An 18,515-nucleotide genomic window follows, 5' to 3' on the forward strand; every position below is an offset into this window, starting at 1 on the left:
AGATTTCCTACCATGGAAGTCAATGGTTACAGATTTGTGGCTTTCTTCAAAAATATTTTGTGTTCAAGGGAATAAAGAAACTCAAAGGTCTGTAACCAATTGAGGGTGAGTAAATAGTGGGAGACTTTTCATTTTAGATTAACTTTCCCTTTACAATACACAATAGAATATGCATAGACCACTTCAATATGGTCATCTCATTGGCCCTTGGACATTTCCTGCTTATCACACTATATCATTAATGTAACAAGGCATTTCAATCATATTTTCACGTTAAAACAGCTATCATAACAGTATTTCTCAATATGTGGACCTTTTTGGACTCTCAGAAGCTATAGAAATTAAAAATGTTAAACAGAAAATATATTAGGACCATTATTATTGTTTATATTCCTCAAAATGGGCTATACATATGTAGTGGTTATAAAATACGATCTTAATTCCTCATGAAGTACCAGAAGATTGACTGAACCAGAAAAATATATATACATTTTATCTTGATTTTTACCTAAATTTTGTTACTCCACTTTTTTCTATCGTAATGCACTTTGGGATCCCAAAAAAATCAAAAGACAAAATTTAAACAATAGAGCATAGAGGGCGTCGCTGTTGTGTCATCCGCGCCTGTAAGCGGCGGTGCGGGTCACCCTCAGTTTCATGACGCCCATTCAGGAAGAAGAAACACGAAATCACCGCGCGCTTGGACTTTGTTTACAATCCGTCAGATTCGAGCTGATTTACAAGCGGCAGTAAATTATGTGTCATAAACTATAAAAAGCAGAAACCTATTATACTCCAAAATGCCAAAGAATAACACCGTGGTGCATTCAGAAACGCGGGCTAAATGGGTAAGTTACGTACACAGTTCCTCTTTAAAAAAAACTATTAAAGGTAATTTCATGTTTTAGTATGTTGCCATGTAAGGTTTGGGTCTTTATTATAATTTAATCTGCTCTGTTATGATACATTATTGTTACAACTATTGCCATTTTCCTGTGTAGGTTCGGTTTCTATGCCAAATTTAAAGTAAGGTTTGGATCTGAACTGTAACCGTCTCTGGTTCCAGTGATGGCTGGTGTCGATGATAGCGGGTCCGGTTCTGCTCTTCAGGCGGTGTTTGATCAGCTGCGGTCGGCACACACTCTTTCTCTGACTCTCACCAGTCCTATCTGCCTGGCTGTGATCTCTCTGGACCGATATCTGAGCTTTCAGCATCCCGCTGCCGAGAGTTACTGCTACAGTTACGACCTGACGCTCACCGACGGCCGCTGGCGAATAAAGTGTCAGCTGGCGGACGGTCTGAGCCGGTGGGTACGGACGGGCTCTCTGCGCTGCGGTGCGGGGCTCCTGGTGTCTCAGCTGTCACTGGTCCACGACGAGACCAGATTAAATCACAGTTACGTGAGGATAGACGGCATTCACAGCGTCGTGGAGCTTCCTGAGAGGTTTCTGAGCATTAAAGATGTGGAGAGTGTCACGCTGTGGTCTCGGGACAACGTGACCTGGGCCGATGGACCGCTGCAGATGAGCAGGAAATATTATTTGCCCCTGTGGATAAATGACGATCCTTATGGGAAAGTGTGGATTCCCAACAGCCCACCACCAGACGTGGTTATTGATGGTATGAGATCAGTCATGTTAATTTCAGTGATGGTCAAACTAACCTAATATCAAATTAGTATTCAGTATTAATACAAATAATTTATGCTAACAGAGTAAGCAATTGTGTGAATATATTTGCAGGAAAATTACAATTTATAATAGCAGTATTCTCGTTTAATTTGATATAAAATGTAATTATTTATCTGATGGCAAAATGGCCTTTACTCCGCTCTAAAGTGTCTTCAAATTATTTACAGAAATATTTGGCACCAAACACTGACAGAAAATAAAAATAACCATTGCTTTTAATTGAATGCTAATAATGCTGACCACTAAGTCAGCATGTTAAAAAGATTTCATAAGGATTGTGTTTTACAGTATATATATATATATATATATATATATATATATATATATATATATATATATATATATATATATATAAAAACACCACACAGAAATGCCAACTGACCCAGCCGAGGCTCATACCAACAACTTTCTTGCTGTGAGGCGACAGAGCTACCTACTGAGCCACAGTGTGACCCAAATACTCATAATTTTACTTCATAATACCTCAATATATTGTCAAGAGTCATGAGTATTAATTTTGCTTGTATGTTTATTTCGGCTCAAACTTCTGATAACTACTGACTTTCATTTTATGAATTATTTCTGTAGAAAAAAGTAATCTTCCAAGGCTTGTTTGTTAGCGAATTAACATAATGGTGAACTATCAAAAATGTGGTAGGTAGAGTATTATAAACGTGGAAATTTCTCTTTTGAAAACAGCTAGAATTTTGCTCATTTGCAGAATAAGAGTAGTGTTTTCATCTACATCCATTTAATGTTGTTATTCCTCTGTTTGTCAGTGTCTAGAATCACCCTTCTTGCGGATCTGGAGGCATTTTTTCGCACCTCCAGACGACCTCTCCCAATACTAGTCCGAATCCTGCACAGGTCCAGAATCCGATATTATGGAAAACCAGGACAAAACATTGACTTCCCATTTCAGGTGTGTGTGAGGTCATTATTATTGCTCACAGCCTTCATTTTCATTTGTGGCTCTTCTTCTCTATGTGTTTGCCTCTTGCAGGTGTACTGTGAGGTGGCTGATCAGAGCGGCGTCATGTCTATGGTTGTATGGAATGATCTTTGTCTGGAGTGGTTCAACAGGCTGACGGTTGGCTCAGTTCTGTATCTGCAGCAGTACTCGCTGAAACCAAGTTATCAGCAGCGCTCCAGACCACAGATCCACTCGCTCTCTCTTACGACTTTCCACTCCATTGGTATGGGCTACACTGCAAAGCTAGCTTTTTTTATGCAGCTGAATTTGTTTATGCTGTTCAATACTGGACGTCTTGGTGATGTTGAATTATTTCAGATCATTGTTTATGGCTGTTCTGTATGTTGTAGAGATCTGTCTGAATCCTCGAAGTCCTGCATCTATAGTGACAGTGATTCCACCTAAAAGTGTTCGGTCTCAGTGGGGTCTGCCTGAAGTTCCATACAACTTTGCCACACGGTATGCATAATCACTACTTACAAACATGTTCCTTTAATTGTTTGATTTTAATGTACTAGCTTTAAAAAATATAAAGTTCTGAGGATATCCATAAAATAAGTATGTTGCTGTTGAAAGGTTTGGGATCAGTACGATTTTTAAAATTGTATTTTTATTTTCTGAAAACAAAATACACTTTTGTTTAGGAAATGTAAGGCTTGAAGCTAACGCTGCTATTCTGAACCAATAATTGGAAACAGAAATCAGATGAAGGATGGCGTTATAAATGAATTGATAAATAAATCAATTATTTATCTGACTCCATTGCAGTTAATCCATTAAAGTTGTTATCATTGATAAAGAGAAACAATCTCAATGCCTTAAAGCAAGCAAAGTTGTGTATTAAGTTACATGTAAATATAGAGACAGTAAAATGAAACAAACTAACACACTGTATAGAGAAACTTAGCTGTAACGCATGAACCGCTGTGTAACAAAGACAGTAAAACTGTCTTAATTAGCATATAAGACTATACACCGGCGTGTGGGGGAAGCAGATTAAAAGCCATTCTCCCAGATCAGCAGTTACCTCTCCTCCTTATACTCTGAGCAACGCATTGTCAAACATGAGTGAAATGCCAACCCCCAAAACCAGCTGAACACAAAAGCAAAAGTGAGGAGATAAAGTGGAGGAGAATTACATTAACATACTCTCCTCAGGCCATAACCCAACAATAGTAAATAGATTGTAAATTGAAAAACATCAATGTCTTTGTTTATTTCATCAACACCATGTTGAAGTCATAAAATGTCAAATGACACCTAGGCATGTGCCGGTATCACATTTTCATGCTGCGATTAATTGATTGAGCTTTTATCACGGTATACGGTATTATCACGATATTGTAATTTTACTAGAGAAACAGGTAAAAAACACAAAAAACTTAAATAACAAAACTTTAATAACTTTTTAATTAACTAAAAGTACTTCAAACATTTAAATACAAATAAATATAAATAAAACAATACACAATATTAAAGTAAACTTGAGCAATTATATCAAAGTGAATGTGCAAAAGGGAAACCGTCTTCGTAATCCCTCTGCATTTTTTTTGGAACCCAAAATATTTCCAAACTTCTGACTTTAACCTTTTTGAAGGGGGATAAATTGTCGGCAGCGTTCCTCCTTCCGCCATGCTTCTTCTTCGTGTGAGCAGGGCTGGACTGGGGCAAAAAATCGGCCCTGGCATTTTGGGCCAGAGCGGCCCACTAAATTCAATCAAAATGCTATCTATCTATGCATGTCCAATATTTTTATCAACTCATATTCTATAAAACACAAAAGCCATATATATGAAATAAATAAATAAATACAAACTTTAATCTCAATTTAATTTCTGTATGCTGTCCATAAAGATATTTGTTGAGTTCTAAAAAAAATACACTATTCATTCATTTATTTTTCTTTGCATAAGTCCCTTATTTATCAGGGGTTGCCACAGTGGAATGAACTGCCAACTATTCCAGCATGTTTTATGCAGCAGATGCCTTTCCAGCCACAACCCAATATTGGAAACCACCCATACACACTCATACACTACAGTCAATTTAGCTTATTCAATACACTATTGACTCAGCCTATATTCAATAATAAACATAACAAAAACTGCCTGCTAATGCATGGGTAAATCTTCAAAGGGAACAGTTTAACCTTTCACCTCATCCTGCTTGCTGTTTTACTATTTAAACAATGAAAACATAATATAAGTCAAATTTGTTTCATTTTGATATTATGATTAACAGACACCAAACAGCCTCGTGTAGCTGCATATTTTTATGAGCATCATCTTCACACTGCATATTTATAACAAAACAAGGCTTAAATATAACTGTCTCCTTTCATTTCCATTGAAAATAATGAACTTTACCCTGTCTCTTTTGCAGAATATCAGTTTTAATAACCAATAATGGCCATTATAACAGTATAACGTACATTAAATTTAAACGATAAAGGTTAGCAATCAGTCAATGTGCAGAATCAGTGTATGTGGTTACATAAATTAATATATTAGCTTATCTTTGCACTCAGCCAAAACAGTTAACTGAGAACAAGTGATTCAAAAGACATAAGAATTGTTAGATAGAGACAACAAGATGAATTCAATATAACGTTTAACAACTTTAGTGAGATGAGATCACCCAGCAGATGAACTGTCTGACATGCACTATACTCTGACCTGGGGTTTATGCTCACCCGCTGAACTAGTGGCTGCAGCTCTGGGCAGAGAGTGTGTGGTTACGTGATTTGCGTTTTTAGCCGTGTACTAGAATGAACAGAGAACTTTTCAGAATCGCTAAATGAAACGCCGGTGTATTTCCCGCGATTTCTCTGCGCCTCCCTTGCGTTTCTTCTCTCTGACTCTCGACTATTTTGACAAATACACACAGACGACGCACGCTCACACGGAGTCCAAAATAGGAGTTTGTGATTGGGCCAGCCCAATGTCAATACCGAAAACAGCCAATGGGCTGCAGGGTGTCACATGGGCCGGCCCGGTCTGTCTGTCCGGGAAAAAAAAGCATCTACTTTCAGAGAGTCACAGATCACAGCAGCGTCAATCAATAAGGCAGAAAAAAACGATAGGCTGCTAAGCCTTTTATGGGCCGATCAGATCATAAGACGATGATCAGCCCGGCCCAAAAAGTACGTCGGCCCACCGGGAAAGTGCCCAGTCTGCCAGATGGCCTGCGTGTGAGGATTATAGTGCGGTGGCAGCGGCGGCGCGCACTGCGCACACAGGGCTTCTACATGCGGGGATTGTTTACATCAGAGTGCGCATCAGTTCTGCGCAGCATATACGCAGTGTTTCTTCAAGCGGTTGATGGAAAATAAGCTAAGGCGCGTTCTAAGAATATAAATTCGGATCTATTATTTTTCACGGTATTTTGAAGTGCCCGCGATAACAATATCGTGCATATTCATTACCGTGATTTATCGCATTACCGAATACCGGCACAAGCCTAATGACACCAAACATGACAAAGTTATATGAAAGAAGATCATGATTGGATGAATTGTGTATGGTAAAAACACATGGTTTCTGTAAGAGCAAATGGCAGAGATGTGTATTGGACCTGTGATGAACATGCCAGGAGGACACATCCCATGCTTGGAATGTCTCAGTAGTCCTTCATCAGCATAGAAGGAATAGTATATAAAATATTCTCATCTTAAAGAAGGATACTTTGGCCTAATCCCAATTCTAACCCTTAGCCCCACCCCTCGTTTTGTGCATTCACGTGAAGGGGTAGGGGTGTACTAATTCTCTTTAGCTTGAAGGGGACGGGCTAGATAGCCCTTGAAACTGATATTTTTCCAGGACCACACTAGAAACCAAGGGGTATGAAAATTTCCCTGAATACACCAGCTACACCAGCTGTCATTGTTATGAATTTTTACAGCAAACAAGCATATGTTTTAAAACATTCATAACAGCATTCCTGTTTTACAGTCATGCTTTTTAAAAATGTGGAAAATGATAAATTTAGCTAACTGTAATCCATAATAATAACTATACTAGTCCCACATCTTATCTGTCACTCAATGACACTCAAATACCCTATCAGAAAAGTCTAGTTGCTGGGAATGAGCTTTTTACAGTGTGGTCGGCTATAAAGTTCATTTTGTTTTCTTGTGATTACATAGCTGAATATGGCTACGGTGTAAATTCTCAGTAGAGTTACGAGCTTATTGCCACATTATATTGTTATGATAACTTGATACCGTTGCCTTCTGTGATTTCCTGAAGATTAATACCAAAAAAAAAAACAATGCAACTGGAATAACTACAGGCTCAATAAAGACATTTATAATGTACCAAAAAAGTGCTCTAAATATAAACGATGGTTTCCAAAAAAACTATTTTAACACATTAATAATAACAAGAAATGTTCTTGAGGACCAATTCAGCGTATTCGATTGATTTCTGAAGGATTGTGTAATACTGAAGACTGCAGTGCTGATACTGAAAATAAAGCATTGTCATTACAAAATAAATAATACATATAATAAATAAATATATAAATATACAAAACATAAAAAGAAATTTAAATTCCACATTTTTAAACTGTGGCATCAGCCATTATTTACACCAATGCATAAAAATGTATTAATAATAATCAATTATAAATAACGTTTAGTTTTTAATTGCAGTATTTATTGCATTATAGGTTATAATAGTTTTCCCTGTTATATTTAGCTGTTTTTGTGTTACTCAATATACTGTACATACTATTTACTGTGAAGACAGACAACAATTTTCTACATTATGGATGTTGAAGTCAAACTGTTGTTCTCCTTGTGATCAGGTCAGAGGTGAACTCGATGAACAGTAACCAAGCCTGTGACATTATTGGACTGGTGACATACGTGGGCCGGGTTGAGCGACTTCGAAGCAAGGAAAAAAGCGGTACAGCTTTTTAATGAATATCTGATTCTCTCAGTTCTTGCTATTACAGGCTTCATTATACTGATATGTCTTTAACAGGGTGTCTGCAGGGTCTTAAAGTATTAAAAGATAAGTCAATTTAGGAAAATTTAAGGCCCTTTAATAGTATTTAAAAGTCTTAAATGTTGTTTTACAAGGTATAAAACTTTGTTTCAGTATGTTAAAGTTTGCCTGAATTTAATCAGTGAATTATGGATGCTGTGTAGTTTTTGAAATCGATAAGTTTTACTGGTTGAAACCTAAAGTGGCGATGAGGTCTTAAAATGTCTTTGAAGGTATTGAACTTCATTCTCTGATTTCTGTATGTATCCTATTTATTTAAACCATGAAATCTGCATGTTTGTGTGTGTTTGTTTGTGTGTCTGTCAGGACCTGAGAAGTTCTGGGCATATCGTTGGGTGCACGCAGTGGACGGGTCAACTGATTCTCCTTTTATCCTGGAGATCTTCTCCTCATCCCAGCCAGAGATCTTCAACAACATCTGCCCCAGTAAAACATCAGTTTTCCGAACACAAACACTGTTTTTCAAATTCTAAATGAGCCCTTCTGAAATTGTCTCCCATCTCACACAGTGACATATCTGGTGTGCACTCAGATGAGAGTCTGTCAGACGGGCAGTTCTGTTTATCTGACCAGTAGCACCGAGACACAGCTTTTCGTTACAGGTAAAGTTCAGACAGCCAGTGAGATCACATACTGTACATTCACAATCAGCTCAGATGTTTCATTGTCTGTGTTTGCACTTTTATCAGGGTGTCATAAAAAGCAGCCTTACGTCAATGAGCCAAAAGTTAAAGCATTCATCCAGTGGACGAAGACGCTGAAGGACAGTGTTGTGCTGCGGAGGACTGCAGTTGGAGGACATTACTGCTACCCTCCTTCCCCTCCCACATTTACACCAACCACCAGTAAGATTTGAAAGTTTGCACCTGATATCACATGCGTTTTCAGTGATCCAATCACAATGCATTATTGTTTCCACTTGGTGTTAACATGCTTCTTAACATTTGGCATTGAAGACACATTATGTAAGATATTTTCATTAAAATATCCAAAAACCACTAGAACAGTGTTATATATTTTGCTGACTTACTTTATGTACTTGAATTATACCAAATGATTTAAACAATGTTTAAATCCAGAGAATTGAGCAATTTTAACTAATGACATGAACTGTGTCCTGTGTGTCGCCATGTTAAATACACATTTTGCATATAGAGTATCTCATTATTTAGAATGCGATTACATTTTTTATATTTCAATATTGCAATATTGTACAGCTCTAGTTGAAGTAGTAGGCTGTGATTATGGGCTCTTTTGTGGCTATTTTAATGCATTAGTCATTTGATCATTTATACTACAAAGGTAATCCAAATTAATGCATTTTCGGCAACCTCTGCAACTGGTCAAAATCAGAAAAAGCTCAAATCATTTTAGACCTTGTTTACGCTTGCATTTAAAAGGACAATAGATTTTAGCTATCTTTTAAATGAGGCTTCTCCTTGAGTCAGGAGACATTTGATTTTCAATTTCTGAACTTTTGAAGAGTTCAATTCTAAGAAAATAGGATATATGCAGAAGGACTTTTAATTTTTCAATAACCTTCTGGTGAACTGTATGCTGTTACAAAAGTGGCACGTTTAACGCCTAATTTCTTTAAAAATTAACGATCTTCACTGCCTGATTGATATAGGATGTAAAGTGGGTCTCAGAATATACAAGAAACACGGAATTAAATAAAAATTTTTAATGTCGTTAAAATACGAAAATTTATTTTACTCCAGCATTTTCAATAGAGTTTCTGTGCTAGCCTACTGATCGTTACACTCTACCGTTTTACACTTAAACAACTAAATAAATGCTAAAGTCTATTTAGCAGATTATATTTCAATTACGTTACAACATCAATGCTGTAAAAGGAACTGTATAAAATTTTTAAAAAATCACATTAACCATTCACCGGAAGTTTATCGGTATGGGAAGAAACACCACCTGTGCATATACCCTATATTTAGGCAAAATCTTTAAGTAAATCTGGCGCATATAGGGCTCTATGCTAAGATTTTTAGGAGCACTTGTGTTAGTGACATATAATTTATAGTAAGCAATAATGGGGAAAGTTACTTTGGGAAGTAATGCTTTAAAATATTGAGTTACTTTTCAAAAAAGCAACTTGTTGCGTTTTACTTGATCTCTTTCAGAACTTGCAAGGTTTTTTTTCTTTGTTTTGTTTTTAAATAGAGGAGCTCTGCAATTAACAGTACACTGTATAACCTTCATTTGTCCAAAAACACATAAAAAATTATAATTTAGTATAATGCTTCTGAGAATTTTCTGACCCCATAGGTATACATGCTGTATATACAGATTAATAAAAGTTTTAAAGCAATTTGTTTACTTTTCCTTGGGTGAAAAATTCGTTACATTTTACATCAGAAATGTAAGGCTCTGAATTAGGGTATTTTTCGTAACTCAATATGACCTTATTTTAATGACAAATGTCTAAAAATACTGGTAATTTACGTTTTTATTTAATTTATGCATATGCAATGAATGTAAGCCTGATAACTGATCAAATGACAGAATATTTCAAATTAAATAATAATAATTAAAAGCCTGGGTGCTGGTCCGCAAAGGGCTCTTATTTTGAGGGCTAAGTCACAAGCTCAGCTTTGGTTGACCAATCAGAAGAAAATGGGCATTTCAGCACCGCCTACATGTGTATGATGAATTTTAAAGTTGTTAATCTGTTTTCACATCCTAAATTAAAAAACAAAAATCAAGCCAAAATTTTGTTTCTTCGTTTTTTGTGAGCAAAAGAAAAACCGAAAAAAGTCAGTTTTCTTAATTTTCCTTTTTTTGTTTGAAAACGGATATGGAATGGACGGAAGATACCCTGATTGCTCTGGCCTGCCATCTTTGTTTCTGTCTGTTCTCGTGTGGAGCAAATTCTCTCATTGAGTGTGTGATTCAATGTGACTCGTTACTTAGAAAACTTGTAATGCGTTACTCCTAACACTGGTATTAAGTCAGTCTGGCCAGCAGGAATGAACTAGAAACTTTAGAGAGGGAAAATGACATTTAGGTGAATTACAGCAATGCTTATTTCTTTAACTGTGTGCTGTATACATATGAAAACACAATATGCAGACCTAAAGGGATAACCTACAAACCTTGAGAATTTGAAAAAATGTTCATTACAGCATTTTTTCTATAAAAATTGTGAACTGTTTGTATAAATTAAGTTATTGGGAAAAGCTCATATTCAATAAGTTGGTCTGACCTAAAGGCCTTTCCTGCAACCTTCAAAAAATTATTAATTTGTGACTCTTTTGCAATATAGCCTATATGTAATTTCCAAAGGCACCCAGAAGCAGCACAGGCAAACCGTGAATATCAAACACAAAATTCACTTTATTAAACTAATTGAATTAGCTTTATGTTTTTACATTTTTTATAATGTATGTATGCTATTTATTTAATGGATCTCATGGATTTCTGTTGCAGATGAGTCAATAACTGCAGTTGTTGAGCTGAAGGGGGAGCTGGAGAGTCTGCAGTACAGAGAGCATAGGAGAGTGGCTGTACAGGGTTATGTGTCTGCAGTGCAGTATCACACCTGGCCACCACACACCAGACAACAACAGGTCACTTTTGCTGAATCAGGCCACCGTCAAGACAGTCTGACATATCCCTTTAGCATTTTTAGATGGAATTTAAACCTGCTGACAAAAATGACACTGGTGTACTCTTTCCAGCAGGAGGATGTTTTAGTAAGAGGAGATCGTGACAGTGAATCTGCCGTTCCTCACTCCAGCAGAGATCAAAGAGAAACAGATTCAAGCTCGCTTGATTCTGACAGTACAGTCTCATCCAAACGCAGGAGAGTGCCGACAGACTCGAGGTAAGGCATCCACCGAAAGCAGCTGTAGTATAACAAGTTCATGATTAAAATATTAAGAATATTTAGGAAATTTTACTACTACTAGTAATACCACAAATGTAACGACTCTTTAAATTAAATGATCAAAGTCTAGTAATGGTTTTTTTAAATAGAAAAAAGAAAAAATTTAGTTTTTTAAAAATTTGTAGTTTATGTGAAATGTTTTGAAATTCATTAATGCCACCAAATATATATATATATATATAATGTTTCCTTCTTTGTTTAGAGTGCATCGTCAGTATTTCACCAGATCCAAAATGCAGTCTAGCAGGTAATCTAAGCACATTACACTTACATTACACTTTAGTCTGACTTGCAGGATTGAAATAGACAGAACTGTGTTTTTATTCAGTTTCACATCTTGTTTTTTTTCTACCCAAGGAATTTATCAGAATGAAAGTATTATGTTAAAGACTATAACAGAAAATCCCCAGTCTCTATCAAATACTTAAATCTGAAAACAAGTTCTGGTCATCTGAGTTCTTAAATTGCTGAGACTAAAATAGGATCAGTTCATTTGGTTTGTATTCAATTAACAATTGAAAACCGAAGCTGTATGTTAAATATTTATTGCATTTATAGAACTGTGTGAATTCTAATCCAGTTATGAAAATTAAAATAAGATGAATAATCCAGAAAGTCCTAGAATTCAGATTTTTAGTGGTCTTTGCCTATTTGAATGGATATATGACTAGTGTCTGTGAATATTATACTGCAAACAGACTATGAAATGTGAATGATTGTTCTGTGTGTCTGTACAAATGCAGTTTTGTGACCTTCAACTATTCTGAAGCACAGGGCTCTATTTTAATGGTCTAGGCACAAAGTCTAAAGTGCATGTAGCGAAGCAAAAAGGGCGTGTTCGAATCCACTTTTTTTTTTTTAGGACAGAAAATTATGCTCTGCGCCACGGCGCATGGTCTAACAGGGTTGTGCTCATTCTCTTATTTAGTTATGGGTGTAGTTTGAGAATAAACCAATCAGAGTCTTATCTCCCATTCCCTTTAAGAGTCAGTTGGTTGCGCCATGGTACATTTACTATTTACATGGCGATCTGTAAGTGTAAAAACTGAACACTTCACTAGCGAGAAAACAGTTAAACACACCATCAGCAGTGCAAGGATAAAGAATAAGCCTCCTCCGATCTGTCTTTACTTTCACTTTCACTTTCTCTCTTTCATAGACAAGGAAACTGTTGGACGCAGTCGCTGAAGACATCCATTAGCCTACCTATTTAATTTTGTTTGTTAAGCACAAAGATTTGTTTAAACTGTTGCTAAATTCAGTTCTAATTTCCAGCAAATTAATAAATTAACAGTAATAACAAAGTATGGTCAAAAAACCCAAACACGCGTTTTATGCCCTATATGGTCCAAAACCTGACAGGTGGACAAATCTAAGCTTGTTTTTAATAAAACAAATATAAATATGCATCTAATAAATAATACTAATGATAATAATATCATTTTACAAAAGAGAGTTGTCATGAATAAACTGAAAAAAGCCCCCGTGGTGAAGAAGGCATTAAGGCAGTGCTTTTTATATTTATGTAGAAAATAATTTTAGTAGTATTTTATTCCTTTAATTCTTTTTTATTTGTAAAGATATTTGAGTATTGCTGTACATGTGTGTATTACAGGCCTGCCCCTTGTCACCAATTCTATTCATAATTTTTATGGACAGAATTTCAAGGCGCAGCCTTGGGCTGGAGGGGGTCCGGTTCGGGGACCACAAGATTTCATCTCTGTTATTCGCAGACGATGTTGTTCTGTTGGCTTTATCGAACATGGACCTTCAGCATGCACTGGGGCGGTTTGTTGCCGAGTGTGACGTGGCTGGGATGAGAATCGGCACCTCCAAGTCCGAGGCCATGGTGCTCCACCAGAAAAAGGTGGTTTGCCATCTCCAGGTTGGAGGAAAGTCCTTACCCCAGGTGGAGGAGTTCAAGTATCTCTGGGTTTTGTTCAAGAGTGAGGGAAGGTTGGAACGTGAGACTGGCAGGCAGATTGGTGCAGCGGCAGCAGTAATGCGGTCGATGTACCGGTTCGTTGTGGTGAAGGAGGAGCTGAGCCGAAAGGCAAAGCTCTCGATTTAACGGTCAATCTATGTTCCCACTCTCACCTATGGTCATGAGCTTTGGGTCATGACCGAAAGGACAAGATCTCAGATACAAGCGACCGAAATGAGTTTCCTTTGAAGGGTAGCAGGGCGCACTCTTATGGATAGGGTGAGGAGCTCTGACACCCGGGAGGAGCTCGGAGTAGAGCCGCTGTTCCTCCACATCGAGAGAAGGCAGCTGAGGTGGCTCGGGCATCTGTTTCGGATGCCTCCTGGACGCCTACCTAGGGAGGTGTTCCAGGCATGTCCGACCGGGAGGAGGCCTCAGGGAAGACCCAGGATAAGCTGGAGGGACTATGTCTCTCGGCTGGCCTGGGAACGCCTCGGGATCCCCCCGGAGGAGCTGGAGGAAGTAAACAAAGTGGTGCAAATAGATTTGCTATTTAAACAACGTGGCGGAAAACAGGAAAATTAAGCTTGCGTTGGTCTGAAAATGGCACCACGTCATGAAAACACATTTTGCGCCTTATTGCGCCGGGTGTATGATAGGGCCCACAGTGTTTAATGCAGCGGCACTCAACCCTGTTCCTGAAGATCTGCCTTCCTGCAGATTTCAGCTCCAACCTTGAACAAACACACCTGAACCAATTAATTTAGAGCTGAACAGCGCTTGATAATTACAGGCAGGTGTGTTTGATACGAGTTGCAACTGAAATCTCACTATATGAATGCATGATTTTCTGGAGCTGCTCTAAGAGTCGGCATTCCCCAACATTTCTTTTAATCTGCCTTTTGATCGGTCTCTTAGTCAGGTGGGCTTTACCTCTCATGAAGAGGAGGAAGAAGAAGAAGAAGAGCAGCAGGATGAGGGAGAATTGATATTGGAGGAATCTGAGAGTGAAGATCAGCACACATCAGCTGGAGGAACAGGTGCTATGCTAACAATAATACTTCAGTATCTATAATATATGAAATGACTCTAATAACATCATACAATGGCTCAATGTTCATTAAAGAGGCTGACGAGGCATCACAAACCCAAGACGAACACCAAGCTGAGAGCCAACCCACTGCATTATGGGAGAGCAGCGTTTGGCCATTGGCAAAACAACAAGTGACTGAACACTTTTGCTATGGCAGACTCGATCAGGAAAGCCTTCCTGAAAAATTCTGCTTCGATGACAGAGATGTTCTGCTACATAACCTGAACCTGAGCCCATCGACATGGAGCCCCGATATAAGCTCACAGACGCGGACACACACACCCGTGGCCTGCACCGGATACTTCACACTCACCATTCTGGGTAAGAACAACACCCGCAGCTTACTCTTACAGAGCTACAGCTTCATTATAGAGATTATGTTGGATTTTTGCTAATATTTCTATTCTTTTTAGTGGTTTGTGGTTTTTAAAGCCTAAAAATTGCCCATTCTTCAGAACTATAATCCCTCCTGATTTATAAGTAAAGCTGGTATTCAAAGAGTTTTCTTGTCTCTTAACTTTTTGACCTGAATTTAAGCTAGCAGTTTAGCCTATGCTATTAGTCAGTAAATTAAAGAACCGGAAGCTGCAATCGTTTTTTTTTTTTTTTGTTGGTGTGGGTTGTTTTTTTTTTTACCATGAGCTAAATGGATATAGTAAAGTAAGCATTTCATTCAGAAAAATTGGGAAAAGGCTTTCGGGAGGTTTATTACAACCTAATAGACACCTACCCCCTGCCATTTTTGTTGGTTGTCATAGCGCTGTCAAAGCTGACAGTTGGAGGGGCAAGGTTAAGTATGTTCACCACGCTCAATACCTCAGACAAACATAATCTGAGAATTTAACTTAAACAGGAAGTGAATTTGAGTGTGAGCTAACACACGTTGCTTTCATGTTTATATTCATTTTTAGCCAACTCAACTTAAATTTTTATCTTCACATTTTTACCAAATCAATATTTTGTGAAATAACTCTGATTTTCAATCACATACAAATAGAAAACTTTATAGACTCACTGGACACTTTATTAGGTACACCTGTCCAACTGCTCGTTAACAAAAATTTCTAATCAGTCAATCACATGGGAGCAACTCGATGCATTTAGGCATGTAGACATGGTCAAGATGATCAGCTGCAGTTCAAACCGAGCATCAGAACGAGGAAGAAAGGTGATTTAATTGACTTTGAATGTGGCATGGTTGTTGGTGCCTGATGGGCTGGTCTGAGTATTTCAGAACTGCTGATCTACTGGGATTTTCACACACAACCATCTCTAGGGTTTCTCTGAAATAGAGAAAATATCTAGTTCTGTGGGCTTAAATGCCTCGTTGATGCCAGAGCTCAGAGGAGAATGGCCAGACTGGTTCCAGCTGGTAGAAAGGCAAATAACTCAAATAACCACTCGTTACAACCGAGGTATGCAGAAGAGCATCTCTGAACGTACAACACGTCCAACCTTGAGGCGGATGGGCTACAGCAGCAGAAGACCACACCGGGTGCCACTCCTGTTAGCTAAGAACAGGAAACTGAAGCTACAATTTGCACAGGCTCACCTAAATTGGACAAGCATGGATCCATCCTGCCTTGTATTAATTGTTCAGGCTGCTGGTAGTGGTGTAATGATGTGGGGAATATTTTCTTGGTAAACTTTGGGCCCATTAGTATCTATTGAGCACCGTGTCAACGCCACAGCCTACCTGAGTATTGTTGCTGACCATGTCCATCCCTTTATGACCACAGTGTACCTATCTTCTGATGGCTACTTCCAGCAGGATAATGCGCCATGTCATAAAGCACGAATCATCTCAGACTGGTTTCTTGAACATGACAATGAGTTCACTATGATCAAATGGCCTCCACAGTCACCAGATTTCAATCCAATAGAACATCTTTGGGATGTGGTGGAACGGGAGATTTGCATCATGGATGTGCAGCCGACAAATCTGCAGCAACTGCATGATGCTATCATGTTAATATGGACCAAAATCTCTGAGGAATATTTCCAGTAACTTGTTGAATCTATGCCAAAAAGGATTAAGACAGTTCTGAAGTCAAAATGGAGTCCAACCTGGTACTAGTAAAGGTGTGCCTAATAAAGTGGCCGGTGGGTGTATATACTTGTTTAAACAGGATTAAAAAAACGCATTGAATGTCAATGGGTGACAGCTACCAGAGCTTTTCAAAATATGTCTTTTTTCATGTATAACAAAAAACAGACCCTCAAATAGGTTTTGAACTAGTGAAGGTAAAGTAAATGTTTATTTTTGGCTGCACTATCCCTCTAAGATAATATTGGACATGTGTCTTCTCTTTCAGGACTGAATCAAACGGCTGCAGTGGATGTTCAGTTTGTGCCTGTCGTCTCCTCTGATGACCCCAGAGCTGCTGGCATCCCACACACTCCACATGACAACTCCCTGCTGTCCTGCATATCAACAGGACGTCTGTGTATTCAGCCAGACGGGAGCTGTCCCTCGCCAGGTTCTTCCAGACTGCTCCGTTTACATCCTCCATCTCGGCTCAATAACACACGAGTCACTGAAGTATGTGTGTTTTGTTTGTTTCTGCAGGGTCATTGATGACTTCTGCACCTCAGCTGGAGTCAGAGCGTGTGGTGTGTATTGTTGATCTCTGTCTGCTCGGAGAACAGAAGGTAGAAATGATCTGCTCCAAACTCTACAGGACAGCTGACATCTGCTAGCCCGACAGCATTCAATGAGACGCCCTCACAGTAATAATAATCATGCAAAAGAAATGCATTCCATGTAGGTCAGATGATGATTAATGTATGGGGACTGATATTAGTGTGTTCTGATTGGAGTTTTAGAGGAAAGAAGGATTTTATGTCTAAATCTATGGCTAAAAAAATGTCTAATTTATGTCATTATATATATTAATTTATGTTAGAACATTTGTAATTTCAGGAACATTTTTAGAAAAAAAAATAAATCCCAAAACATTGCTTAAATCCCTTTATTTTCATCTCATGCTGTTAATATTGCACAGCCAACAAAGATTTATGTAAAGAGTCAAGACATTAAACCTTTAAACATAAACATATGCACACTGTGTGTTCAAAATAGTGCTGGACAATCCCACAATTGATAAGCCGTTACCACCGAATTGGATTTAAAACTAAAAATGGAACCTGATTTAGAGATAGTTCACCCAAAAACATTAATACAAGTAAATTCTCATTTACCCCCCCTCCACTTTCTTCAGGTGAATACAAAGGGTTTTTTGAACAATGTAAGAAGCTGCTAACTTCTACAATATTTTTTCCCAACATATTTTGAAATTTCTTATGTTCAACTACTGCACAAATCACTTTTACTTCTTAATGCTTTTTAGCTTGTTTCTAATCCAAATATCTCTATTCTTGATTTCACTCTCTTTAGATAATGTTCTATACAAGTAAAAATATCATTATTGTTTCATTTTAAATGTCAAATTGTGATTTTTATTTATACCAGCTGAACAATTTAGTTTTTTGTATGAAATAATTGTATTTAGCTTGTTTTAAAGGGCACCTATTTGACCCCTTTTACAAGATGTAAGATAAGCCTTTGGTGTCTCCAGGATGTGTCTGTAAAGTTTCAGCTCAAAATACCCATCAGATCATCTCCATAGTCTGCCCATTTTTGTGTCTGAATACATTGTAGCTGCTTTTGTAGCCTGTAGCTTTAAATGCAAATAAGCTGCTTTTCCCTGACTCGGATGAAGCTGAAATACAGCTCATCAGTCAAAAATACCAAGTAAGTTTTTTCATGGACAATATTTGTGGTGGAGTTTATTCAAGCCTTTCTGAAATGATGACTCGTACATCATCGCCGTTTGCAGTACACACACACACACATGCACACTAGCGTTTACTGACACCATGTGGCTGTGGTCATTATAGCGGTTAAGAATTACATAGTG

At 37.9% G+C, this 18,515-nt stretch overlaps 1 protein-coding gene across 2 annotated transcripts; it reads left to right on the plus strand.

Annotated features, from left to right (window-relative positions):
* The first annotated feature begins 677 nt into the window (after positions 1 to 677).
* On the plus strand, positions 678 to 17,592 carry radx (RPA1 related single stranded DNA binding protein). Of its 2 annotated transcripts, none has more exons than XM_056457639.1 (16): positions 678 to 848; positions 1,002 to 1,621; positions 2,472 to 2,614; positions 2,696 to 2,888; positions 3,016 to 3,124; positions 7,472 to 7,572; positions 7,981 to 8,100; positions 8,184 to 8,276; positions 8,364 to 8,519; positions 11,119 to 11,258; positions 11,370 to 11,515; positions 11,781 to 11,825; positions 14,421 to 14,542; positions 14,629 to 14,916; positions 16,911 to 17,075; positions 17,165 to 17,592. In XM_056457639.1, the coding sequence occupies exons 2-16, from the start codon at positions 1,069 to 1,071 to the stop codon at positions 17,293 to 17,295; spliced, it is 2,505 nt and encodes an 834-aa protein (XP_056313614.1). In that variant the 5' UTR covers positions 678 to 848; positions 1,002 to 1,068; the 3' UTR covers positions 17,296 to 17,592. The 2 variants fall into 2 exon arrangements, with proteins under 2 accessions (XP_056313614.1, XP_056313615.1); XM_056457640.1 differs by having other exon boundaries at positions 11,373 to 11,515.
* The last annotated feature ends 923 nt before the right edge of the window (positions 17,593 to 18,515 follow it).

This window comes from Danio aesculapii, chromosome 5 (genome assembly GCF_903798145.1).
Source record: "Danio aesculapii chromosome 5, fDanAes4.1, whole genome shotgun sequence".
Lineage (NCBI taxonomy): Eukaryota > Metazoa > Chordata > Actinopteri > Cypriniformes > Danionidae > Danio > Danio aesculapii.

Bases quoted from the DNA above. Each gene is read 5' to 3' on its own strand.
- radx (XM_056457639.1), top strand. From the start codon at position 1,069: ATGGCTGGTGTCGATGATAGCGGGTCCGGTTCTGCTCTTCAGGCGGTG. The intron at 14,543-14,628 runs GTGCTATGCTAA...TGTTCATTAAAG, and splicing joins CACATCAGCTGGAGGAACAG to AGGCTGACGAGGCATCACAA. The intron at 17,076-17,164 runs GTTCTTCCAGAC...TTGTTTCTGCAG, and splicing joins CGGGAGCTGTCCCTCGCCAG to GGTCATTGATGACTTCTGCA.